This window comes from Gracilinanus agilis, chromosome 4 (assembly GCF_016433145.1).
Source record: "Gracilinanus agilis isolate LMUSP501 chromosome 4, AgileGrace, whole genome shotgun sequence".
Lineage (NCBI taxonomy): Eukaryota > Metazoa > Chordata > Mammalia > Didelphimorphia > Didelphidae > Gracilinanus > Gracilinanus agilis.
Genome location: NC_058133.1, coordinates 510,461,757 through 510,473,430, shown reverse-complemented (window position 1 = coordinate 510,473,430; position 11,674 = coordinate 510,461,757). Strand labels below are relative to the sequence as shown.

General features: G+C 48.0%; 1 protein-coding gene across 1 annotated transcript; it reads left to right on the top strand.

Annotated features, from left to right (window-relative positions):
- Window positions 1–7,253: 7,253 nt before the first annotated feature.
- Window positions 7,254–11,464, top strand: LINGO3 (leucine rich repeat and Ig domain containing 3). The gene is made up of 2 exons (XM_044676533.1): window positions 7,254–7,970; window positions 10,385–11,464. The coding sequence occupies exons 1-2, from the start codon at window positions 7,254–7,256 to the stop codon at window positions 11,462–11,464; spliced, it is 1,797 nt and encodes a 598-aa protein (XP_044532468.1).
- The last annotated feature ends 210 nt before the right edge of the window (window positions 11,465–11,674 follow it).

The following is an 11,674-nucleotide window of genomic DNA, read 5'->3' as shown; positions in this document are numbered from 1 at the left end:
GAGTAAAGGGGAGGGAGGGGTATGTCTGGAAGATGGACAGCTCCACAGGGGGAAGTTTGGATGGCCACTTGTCAGGTATGCTGTAGAGGTGATTTTTGTTCACTTGTGAACTGAACTCCAAGGGCTCTTGCAACTCTGGGACTTGGCATTCAAGGCCTTAGACACCCTGGTACTACCTCCAGATATTTGAGAATTCTTTTTAGGTTGGTTTTGTATGTTTAAAATCTCTTACCCTGTGGTGGGAAACAACATGTACTATTCTCATCTTAGCAAAAGAAAAAAAAAAAAAAAAAAAAAAAGCCTGACAGGATCTTGGGGAAAGAAGCAGGAGGGAATAAAGAATTGTGCCAGGCAGTTTTTAACAATTGGATGAGTCAGGGGTAGACTTGAAATCATAAAATGCATCATAGACTGTCAGAGCTAGGAGGGCCTTAAGAACACAGAATGTCATCAGCACACAATGTCAGAGCTGGAAGGACTCTTAGAACCCAGAATGTCAGAGCTGGGAGGGTCTTTAGAACTTAGGATGCCAGAGCTGGAAGAGGCCTTAGAATAGAGCTGGGAGGACTCTTAGAACCCAGAATGTCAGGGCTGGGAGGGACCTTAGGACAGAGAACATCAGAGTGGCTAGGACCTTGTCTGTGCAGGAGGGACTGGGGGAGAAGGGAGGCTAAGTATGGGGGTCATTCAGGAGATGGATGCTACAGTCCTGTTGACTGAGAATAGTCCAGATCTCAGGGTGGCTGTAGACTGGAAGCAGCCTGTGAACTTGGTGACTGCTGGGGTTCCCAGGGCCTGGGCTTCAGGCAGGGATGCAGCTTAACAGATCAACAATGATCGCCGTAGCACCTGCTATGTATAAGACCCAGATGTAGATGCCAGACTGGGAATACAAAGACTAAGCTGAAAAATGCTTTGTCCTTACAGAGCCTCCCTTGTATCCTGGATGATAGAGCTAGGAGTTGTAGAGGCCATCATCTCCTACAGAGCCTTCATTTCTGTTGTTGTTATTGGAGGCAGGGGAGTAAAAGTACATTTTAAAAATCCTACCCTTTTAAAACTTTTTTTTAAAAAACAAAATGCATATTATTAATGTTTATTTTTTGTTTATATATCAGTTATTTCTGGAAAAATCTTCCCCAGTGGGTAGCATTCTAGGTTTGGAGTAGCTTCAGACTCATACTAGCTTTGTTACCCTAGGCAAGTCACTTAACCTGTTTGCCTTAGTTTCCTCCACTATAAAAATGGGGGTCATAAAAGCACCTCCCTCCTAGGGTTGTTGGGAGGACTAGCCAAGGTAGTATCTGTACAGCACTTAGCACAAGGCACATGAACAAATAAGCACATTAACAAATGCTTGTTCCTTCCTTCCCTTTCTTATACTACTACCATCTTGAACGCTTCATTGGGAACAAAGAAAAGCAATTGAGCAGAAATACATGGTATCTTTTCTAATTCATTCATTCCTAGTAATTCTCCCCTTCTCTGCCAGGAGAGGAGGATGGTTCCCTATATCTTTTCCAGGACTCTCATTCAACTGCCTTGTTTTTACAGATGAGGAAACTGAGGTCCCGAGAATGACCAGTCTAACGTGGCACAGAGATTGAAAGAGCAGAGTCTGGATCCAGGACCTCTGCTTCCAAATCTAGAATACCTCTTTTTCTCTCTCAGTCCTTTCTCCATCCTAGTTATGTCCAATCCCTCCATCAGCCTCCCATCAATCCTTGTTATATCCTCTCCAGCCAAGCAGAATAAGTCTTTTATGTGACAGCCTTTTGAATGCTTGAAGACAGTAAATAATCACTTCTTTGCCCCACACATCGTCCTCCTGCAGCTAAATGTGCCTACTTTCTTCAGCAAATTATAGAAGCAAAGATTTTTGACCTCAAAGAGACCTTGGAGGACAGATAATCCAATTCCATTGTTTTGTTTCTTCTAATTGAATTCTATTTTTTTCAATTAATAAAAAAAAAACTTTTCCTCCCATTTGACTGAAAAAAAGGGGGGAAAACAAAATCCTTGGAACAAATATGTGTCATGAAGCAAAATAAACTTCTGCATTAGCTATAGCCCCAAATATATGTCTCATTCTATACCCTGAGTCCATCACTTCTCTTCAGTGCTTAGCACAGTGCCTGGCACATATCAGATAAATGTTGATTGCTTGATCAGAGGTGGGCAGCAGCGAGCTTCATCATTGGTCCTCTGAAATCATGGTAAGTTTTGGAATTGATCTGAGTTCCTGAGTTTTTCAGAGGGTTGTTTTTATTACACAAATGGTTCTCTTGGTTTTGGTCCTCTCACCATGTTTCAGTTCACACAAGTCTTCCCAGAGTTCTCTGACATGGCTCTTTCCCTCATTGCCCATGGCACAATGGTATTCCATTCCATGAAGACACCCTAACTTGTTCAGCCATTCCCTGATGACTGACGGGCACCTTTGAAATTTCCATTTCTTTGCTACCAGAGAAAGGGTTGCAATAAATGTTTTTATATGTATGCAACCCCTTCATTTTGCAGAGGTCTTTGTTTCCTAATGTCACATAGGTAGGAAGACTCAGAACTGGCACTGATGCCCAAACCCTCCCTGTGATCCCTAACCTAGCTGGCTTCCCACTGCCCCACATGGCTTTTCTCCTCATTAACCTCCATTTCCTCCTGGCTTTAGTATCAGATTTTCCCCTCACTGCTCTTGGCTGCCTCGGTCCCTTAACTAGGGACTCAGGCTGGCTCTCCCCCATCACCCCTAAGGACCTGCAGCTGTCCCAGCACCATTTCAAAGCAACCCTTTATTAGACTGACTCACTGATCCTCCCCCCATCCTTCCCGGCAGGGAGCTTGGGTCCTTGTGGCTGCCCATTCGGTGCTGGCTAATTATCTTTAGAAGTAGAAGACCATCTGGACCTGCCTGAGGCCTTGCAGTCCCTGGGTACAGAAAAAGCTGGCAGAGCATGGATAAGAGTCAGGGTGACATGTATGTAAGTGGGGCACGCTCTCTCAAGCTTGGCTGTAGCAATGGAGGTTTGGTGGCCACATGCTGGTTCAAGAGGCCATCCAAGGTTTGCATCCCTCAGCTAGGTGGTCGAGGAAGGCTTCTTGGAGAAGACTGGAATAGGATTTAATAGAGAAGAGCAGGGTGGGCAGTGACCTCCTCAGCTTCTGTGGGACCAATTTTACCATCTCCATGCCAATGATTCCCGGATCTATATATTCAGTGAAGCCTCTTTGAGTTCTGCTCCCACATCACTCACTGTCTGATCTGGCATTTTAAGCTGAATTTAAGCCATTGGCATCTTGAACCCAACAAGCCCCAAACAGAACTCATCATCTTCCCTACCTGCCATGCCTCCAGCTGAATTTTTTTTTCTATAAAGGACTCCTTTTAGACTCTCAACTTTCTCTGGTCAGGCCCTTCACAGCTGGCCACAAACCTACTTTCCCCAACTCATTCTATGTTCCTCCCTCTTCCTGTCCTCTAGTCTGGACCAATTTACCTTCTTGCCATTCCTCACTAAAAAGTATTCCATCTTCTGCCCCCATATTTATGTCTTGGCCGGTTCTTTGCCTAGCAGAATGCTTTGCTTCCTTCAAGACTAGGGCATGAACATCACTCAGAAAGTGCCTGGTACACAGTATTTGTTTTCTAGTAATTTTCAGTTATATCCAACTCTTTGTGACCCTCTTAGCAAAATTACTGGAATGGTTTTCCATTTCCTTCTCCAGCTTACAGATGTGGAAACTGAGGCAAGTGACTTGCCCAGAGTCATAAAAGTAGTAAGTGCCTGAGACTGAAATTGAGCTCAAGTTTTCCTGACTCCAGGACCAGCATTTTATCCACCATACCACCGAGCTGCCCTAGAATATAGTAAGCATTTAATAAAGGCTTGTGGACTGACTTTCTACACAAAACCTTTTCTAGCCTTCTCAGCTGCTAATGCCCCTCTTCCTTAAACTACCTTACATTTACTCTGCATACAAGTGTGTGGGGGGAGGATGGGGGGAGCTAGAAAGTAAACTCCTTGAGGACCAAAGCTGTTTTTGTATCTCTAGCATCTAGCACATTTCTTGGCATATAGTAAGTGCTTAGTACATGTTTACTGATTGATGGTGAAAGTAGGAAAGAAAGAATAAGTAACATAGAGGTCAGATCAAGCCTGAGACAGGATTGGGTTACATGATTTATAAAGATCTCTTATAAGCCTCACATTATATGGTTTATGTTCCATTTTGGCTCTGATATTGTGTTCCAGGAGCCCTCTGACATTCTGTGTCCTAAAAGTCCTCCAAGCTCTGACATTCTCTGTTCTAAGGACCCTCCCAGCTCTGACATTCTCTGTTCTAAGGATTCTCCCAGCTCTGACATTCTCTGTTCTAAGGACCCTCCCAGCTCTGACATTCTCTGTTCTAAGCTCCCTCCCAGCTCTGACATTCTCTGTTCTAAGCTCCCTCCCAGCTCTGACATTCTCTGTTCTAAGGACCCTCCCAGCTCTGACATTCTCTGTTCTAAGGGTCCTCCCAGCTCTGACATTCTCTGTTCTAAGCTCCCTCCCAGCTCTGACATTCTCTGTTCTAAGGACTCTCCCAGCTCTGACATTCTGTTCTAAGCTCCCTCCCAGCTCTTGACATTCTCTTTTCTAAGCTCCCTCCCAGCTCTGATACTCTCTGTTCTAAGCTCCTTCCCAGCTTTGACATTCTCTGTTCTAAGGACCCTCCCAGCTCTGACATTCTCTGTTCTAAGGGCTCTCCCAGATCTGACATTCTCTGTGCTAAGGGCTCTCCCAGATCTGATATTCTCTCCTCTAAGCTCCCATCCAGCCTTGACATTCTCTGTTCTAAGGTCTCTCTCCCAGTTCTGACATTACTTGTTCTAAGGGTCCTCCCAGCTCTTATATTTGGGATTCTAAAGGCCCTTCCAACTGTGACATTCTGTGTGCAAGACAACAAGGGGACCAGTTTGGCTGGAGTAGGAAATCTGTTTAGAAGTCCTGGGAGAGCCCAATGGAGACTTGGCTGAGAGGAAGAAGGGAGCCTTAGTTTGGGGGTGTTTCAGCTGACAGGACACCCAAAAATAGCCACTCAGTGAAGCTGAAAGGGAAGGGAGTTGGGTGAGGAGGTAGCCAAGCGGAAGGGCCCTGCCACACCGCAGCAGTGGCTGTCAGTTCTTGTCTGGCAGCTTGGCTGGGACCGCCCCGTCTCCACCCTCTCTGTGGATGAACTGAGAGGTTCAGAAGAAAGGGCAGCCATGGTATGGAGCGATCCCTGGGTATATGGATGCACAGAAGCTGAGGTCAGGGTGGAAGGTGCCTGCCTCGATGTCTTGGGGCGGTAGGCCGCCTGGCCTCGAGGTCAGCCTTTCTCATTGACTCTCTAGGATGCTGGCTCCTGAAGTTCCCCTTCCCTCAACAGTTTCTGTTTGACCTTAGGAAAGTCCTTTCCTTTTCTAGCCTTTGTGGGAGGCTGGATTAGATGGTCCCTTCCAGCAGTCACCATTTGTCAGTGTTCTAAGGCCCCTGCCAGCTCTGATGTTCTATGTTATAAGGTCCCTTCTTGCTCTGACCTTTTGGTTTATTTCATTATATTGATCATCATGCGATGATCATTATAATAATATTTCATTATTACCTGCTTAGGAACAACTTATTGCTAGGGAATCTGTTAGTCTCCTGAGTCCCCCATCATACAGAACATGGAGCCAGTCACAGAAGGGAACTCAGAAAAGTTAAATGAATGAAGGGATGAAACTTCCAGGGAGAGGGATGATCCAAGAAAGATTTCTTCCCTTCCCCAAGATGTCTTCCAGATAATCTCTTCACCTTAGTTGTCTGAGCAATGGCCATTTTTATGTATAGCGAGCCCCTAAGACTTCTAAGGGTTGAGAAAAGGCAGAGGTGGAAAGGCTTGTCTGGATAAGAGGACTATAAAGATGGGCCTTCTCAGGCCTCATATCTCTTTGGGGAGGCAATGGAAGGCAGTGGGGTTGTGCAGATAGGATATTTGGTCCACAGCTATGGGCCCCGCTGAGAGTTTTGACAGCTGGTGTGGATTGTCTCTGTGTGTTATCTCTCTAAATCAAATACGTTTGGCCATGCCCCACTCCATGTGCCCCTAAAATGTAGTAAGAAAAGCATCTGGACTGAGCCTCAGGATATCTGGGTCCAGGACACAGCTCTATGGTTTACCAACTATGCAGCCTTGGACAAGACCCACATTTGTCAAATATGGGAGCTGGGATACAGAACTGAGAACCAGGTCATCTAGTTGAACTTCTCAATTTTATAGAAGGGAAAATTGAGGTCCAGTGAGGGCCTTGCCCAAGGCCCCAAAAGAAAGACGCAAGCCTAGATCTTCTGATTCCAATCCAGTTTTTCTCTTCCTTTCTCTTTTAAAAAAATTGGTACAAATACTTCCCAACAAACACCCAAAGAGCCAGAGTATATTCCACCCCCCAAAGTTAAGCCAAGTTGCCTTATAGGGATTGGCGACCTAAATTAGGATGAGTGGCTCTCCTCTCTTGTTATCTCTCTGTCACTTATTACAGGAAAGGAAGTACTCACTCTCACTCCCATAGATGCACTTCCACATCAGCCATAAATGATATCTTTGTGAGTATAATCTTTATTTGAATCAATAAATGGGATGATCTTCCCAGTTCTAATTTTTTCTTTTTCTTTCTTTCCTTGTTTTCGTTTTATTTATTTATAACATTCTTTTCTTTTAACATTTTGAGTTCCAAATTCCCTCCCTCCTTCCCACCCTTGAAACAGTCTTTGTTCCAAGGGCCCTATGAGTGTGTCCTTTTCTGAAATTTGTGTTCTGAGGACCTTCCCAGTTCTGACATTCCATGATTTTTTTTTTAATCCTTACCCTCTATTTTTTTAATCCTTACCCTCTAGGTATTGGTTCCAAAGCTGAAGAAAAGTATGGGCTAGCTAGTTAAGGGACTTGTCCACAGTCACCCAGCTAGGAAGTGTCAGGCCTGATTTAAACCAAGGACCTCCTGTCTCTAAGCCTGGATCTCAACCCGCTGAGCTACCTGGGTGCCCCTTCTAACATCCTGTGTCCTAAGGGTCCTCCCAAGGTTGACATCCTTTATTCTGAGGACCCTCCCAGCTCTGAAAGTCTGTGTTCCATGGGCCTTTCTCCCTCTGAGATTCTGTGTCGTATGTTGTAAGGTTCCTCCCAGGAATACACTGAGACATTCTGTATTCTTCTCCCACAGGTGCCTGGGAGAATGGTAGCAAGGCCCTAAGACCATGTTCCACACCATGACATGTTGGTTTCAGCTCCTAAGCCTTCATCTGGTGCTCCTGAACGGGGCTCCGGGGGCTGGCTGTCCAGCCCGATGCGAGTGTGCCCCCCAGCTTCGGTCCGTGGTGTGCCACCGCAGACGTCTCACAGCTATCCCAGAGGGCATCCCAACGGAGACTCGAATCTTGGAGCTAAGCCGAAACCGCATCCGCTGCCTCAACCCTGGTGACCTGGCACCCTACCCCCTCCTGGAGGAGCTGGACCTAAGTGAGAATATTATTGCCCACGTGGAACCGGGCGCCTTTGGGAACCTGCTGCACCTGCAGACCCTGCGCCTTCGGGGCAACCAGCTGAAGCTCATTCCCCCAGGGGTCTTTACCAAGCTGGGCAACCTCACCTTGTTGGACCTAAGCGAGAACAAGCTGGTCATCCTGCTGGACCACATGTTCCAGGATCTCAGAAACCTAAAGCGGCTGGAGGTGGGGGACAACGACCTGGTCTTCATCTCCCAGCGGGCCTTCTCAGGGCTGCTGGCCCTGGAGGAGCTCACACTGGAGCGCTGTAACCTCACCACACTGTCTGGGGAGTCACTGGCACACCTCCAGAGTCTAGGAGCTTTGCGGCTGCGCTACCTGGGCATCCCTGCCCTGGAGGAGCACAACTTCCGCCGTCTGCCAGGTCTGCTCCATCTGGAGATTGACAACTGGCCCCTGCTTGAGGAGGTGGGTTTGGCTTTTCCAGGGGGATGAGACAGGTGATGTTAAAGGGACCAAAAAAACCCTCCTGTATTTTTTAAAAAATCCTTTAACTTTTTGGAAAAATGACTTGGGTTTTTTTATTTTTTTTCAAACCTTTATTTTCTGTCTGAGAATCATTGGTTCTAAGGGCTAGACAGTGGGGCTTATATGCCTTGACCACAGTCACATAGCTAAGAAATATCTGAGGCCAGATTTGAACCTAAGATCTGCTGATTCTAGGCTTTCAGTCCCCTGATCCACTCAGCTGACCCTTTGGGTTTATTTATTATGATTTTTTAAAACCCTTATTTTCTGTCTGAAAATCACTGGTTCTGGGGGGCTAGACAGTGCCTTGCCCAGGTTCACACAGCTAGGAAGTGTCTGAGGTCAGATTTGAGACCAGGACCTACTATTTCTAGGTGTTTGATGCCCTGATCCACTTAGCTGCCCCTTTGGGTTAGTTTTGTTTTTTTTTTTTAAACCCTCACCTTCCTTCTTGGAGTCAATTCTGTGTATTGGCTCCAAGGCAGAAGAGTGGTAAGGGCTAGGCAATGGGGGTCAAGTGACTCGCTCAGGGTCACACAGTTAGGAAGTATCTGAGGTCAGATCTGAACCCAGGATCCTCATCTTTAGGCCTGGCTCTCAATCCACTGAGCTACCCAGCTGCCCTTTTGATTTTTTTTTTTAAGTGAAAAAGGGAGCAGCTAGGTAGCATGGTGGATAGAGCACCAGGCCTGGAATTGGGAGGACTTTGGTCAGATCTGGCCTCAGACATTTCCTTGCTGTGTGACCCTGGGCAAGTCATTTCACCCCATTTGCCTAGTCCTTGCCCTTCTGCCTCACCATTGTTACTAGGATGGGAAAGTAAGGGTTTAAAAAAAAAGAAAGAAATGATTCAAGTAATTTTCATTTCAATTCTGAAGTAGGAGCAGTATAGGAACATAGAAAGAACCTTCGATTTGGAACCAAACTCTGGTTTCAAAATTTATGTGACTTGGAATAAGTCATTTCACTTCCTGTACCTCATTTTCCTTGGTACAATGAGGGTGCTGGACTAGATGACTCCTGATGTTCCTTTCAGCTCTAAATCTATGCTCTTGTGACCTGTATGCAAGTCCTGACACTGCCATTTACTAGCAATGTGACCTTGGGCAAGTCAACTCAACAAACATTTATTCAACACTTATCATGTACCTCAGGTGGCAACTTAGGTGACTCAGGTAACTTGGAGTAAAGGAAGACTTGAGTTCAAAGCTGGCCTCAGACATTCACTAGCTGTGTAACCCTGGGCAGGTCACTTATTTCTGTTTGTTTTAGTTTCCCCATCTGTAAAATGATGGAGAAGAAAATAGCAAACTGCTCCAGTATCTTTGCCAAAAAAAACACCACAACAAACAAACCCTAATGGGATCATGAAAAACCAGACATGATTGAACCACAAGAAGATGTACCTAAGCATTGGATATATAATAAATAAAGGCCAGAAAACAGTCCCTGCCCTTGGGGAGCTCACGGTCTAATGGGATGACAACAGAAGAAAGGCACTAGAATTGAGGGGGATTGGGAAAGGAGCAAGTTTAGCTTGGATGTGAAGGAAGACAGGGGGACCAAGGCGTAGAGATAAGGACCCAGAGCAGTCCAGGCCTGTGAAAATGCATGCAGGGGTCTCACCTCCCTTATCTATAAAACGTAGGATTAGACTAGGTCAGCAGCATCCAAGCAGGGACTGTGATGTATAGTTAGTAGACAGTCAAGGAGAGCAGGGTTTAAGTACAGACTCTTCCCTTAATTAACTTCCTTTGTAATCTTGGACAAACTCGTCTACCTATTACATGTGTTGCTGGCAGTAGTGAAGTCCCTCCACTGCTTTATGCCTTGGTTTCCTTATCTGTAAAAGGTATCCATCCGGGCTGGATTCCATTTTTTCTAAGGTCCCTTCCAGCTCCAATATTATTATTAGAAATCCATATGTGGGGTTTTCGTTATCTATTTAATTATTTTCAGCTCCATTTAAATTACTAATTAAGCCGGGGCTGCTGGCATGACATCTGGTGGAAGGTAGTTACACAACTGCTGTGGCAGGCAGATGTTTAGCCCCCACTGATTGGTGTGTGCTAGCTAATTAGCGGAGAGACTTTTGCTCAAAATCTCAGGAGGGCCACATGTGGTAGGCAGGCTGCAGATGGGGAGTCTTGAGATCAGATCGTTTCCATGCTTCCTTCCAGGCAGGGGAGGACGGAGAGTGGCAGAAGAAAAGACCTGGATGGGTTTTCTTTTCCCCTGAAGTTGGGCGCCCAGTTTTCCCATCTGTAACGCGAGGGAGAGGCCTAGGTGATGTCCAGAGCCCCTTCCCACTCTAATTCTGCATTTTCGGCTCTTTTGTCTGTCCCTTGTTTCAGGTCACAGCCAGCAGCCTCCAAGGCCTCAACTTGAGCTCGCTGTCGGTGACCTACACCAACATTAGTGCGGTGCCGGCCGCTGCCCTGCGTCACTTGGCCTACCTCACCTCCCTCAACCTGTCCTACAACCCCATCAGCACAGTGCCCCGGGGCTCCTTCCGGGACCTGGTGCGGCTGCGCGAGCTTCACCTGGCCGGCGCCCTGCTGGCCGTGGTGGAGCCTCAGGCCTTCCTGGGCCTGCGGCAGATCCGGCTGCTCAACCTGTCCAACAACCTCCTGGCCACGCTGGAGGAGAGCACCTTCCACTCGGTCAACACCCTGGAAACGCTGCGGGTGGACGGCAACCCCCTGGCCTGCGACTGTCGTCTGCTCTGGATCGTGCAGCGCAGGAAGACCCTCAACTTCGACGGGCGGCTGCCTTCGTGCGCCACGCCGGCCGAGGTGCGTGGGGACGCGCTGCGCGACTTGCCGGACTCCACGCTCTTTGAGTACTTTGTCTGCCGAAAGCCTAAGATCCGCGAGCGGCGGCTCCAGCACGTCACGGCCACCGAGGGCCAGGCGGTGAGCTTCTTCTGCCGAGCCGAAGGCGAGCCCGAGCCCAGCGTCACGTGGGTGACGCCACAGCACCGAGTGGTGACGGGGGCCAGTGACGGGCGGGCCCGGATGCTGGTGGGCGGTACACTGGAGATCCGAGAGGTCCAGCCCCAGGACAGTGGCACCTACGTCTGTGTGGCCAGCAACGCTGGCGGCAACGACACGTACTTCGCCACGCTGACGGTGCGCCCCGGGGCCAACCGGACCCTGGGGCTGGGCGAAGCGGGGGACCTGGCTGCTCACAATGACACGCAGTCGCCCCGCTTCCCCTTGGATCTGACCACCATCTTGGTGTCCACAGCCATGGGGTGTATCACCTTTCTGGGCGTGGTCCTCTTCTGTTTTCTCCTTCTCTTTGTATGGAGCCGAGGCCGGGGGCAACATAAGAGCAATTTCTCCGTGGAGTACTCCTTCCGCAAGGTGGATGGGCCGGCTGCTGCGGCTGGCCAAGGGGGCGCCCGCAAATTCAACATGAAGATGATCTGAACCCTCCTGGCCACGGGGGATGATCTCTTTCCATCAGCTCCCTCCTATAACTGGGTGGCTCGGTTGTTCCCTCCTTTCCCCAGCCCAGTGGTGGGAGGAGGGGTCTTTAGCCCTGGGTTTGGAGGCACAGGACAACCTGGGTTGGAATTCCAGCCCTATCATTTACTATCTATGTGACTTTGGGCATGTCCCTTCCCCTCTCTGAGCCTC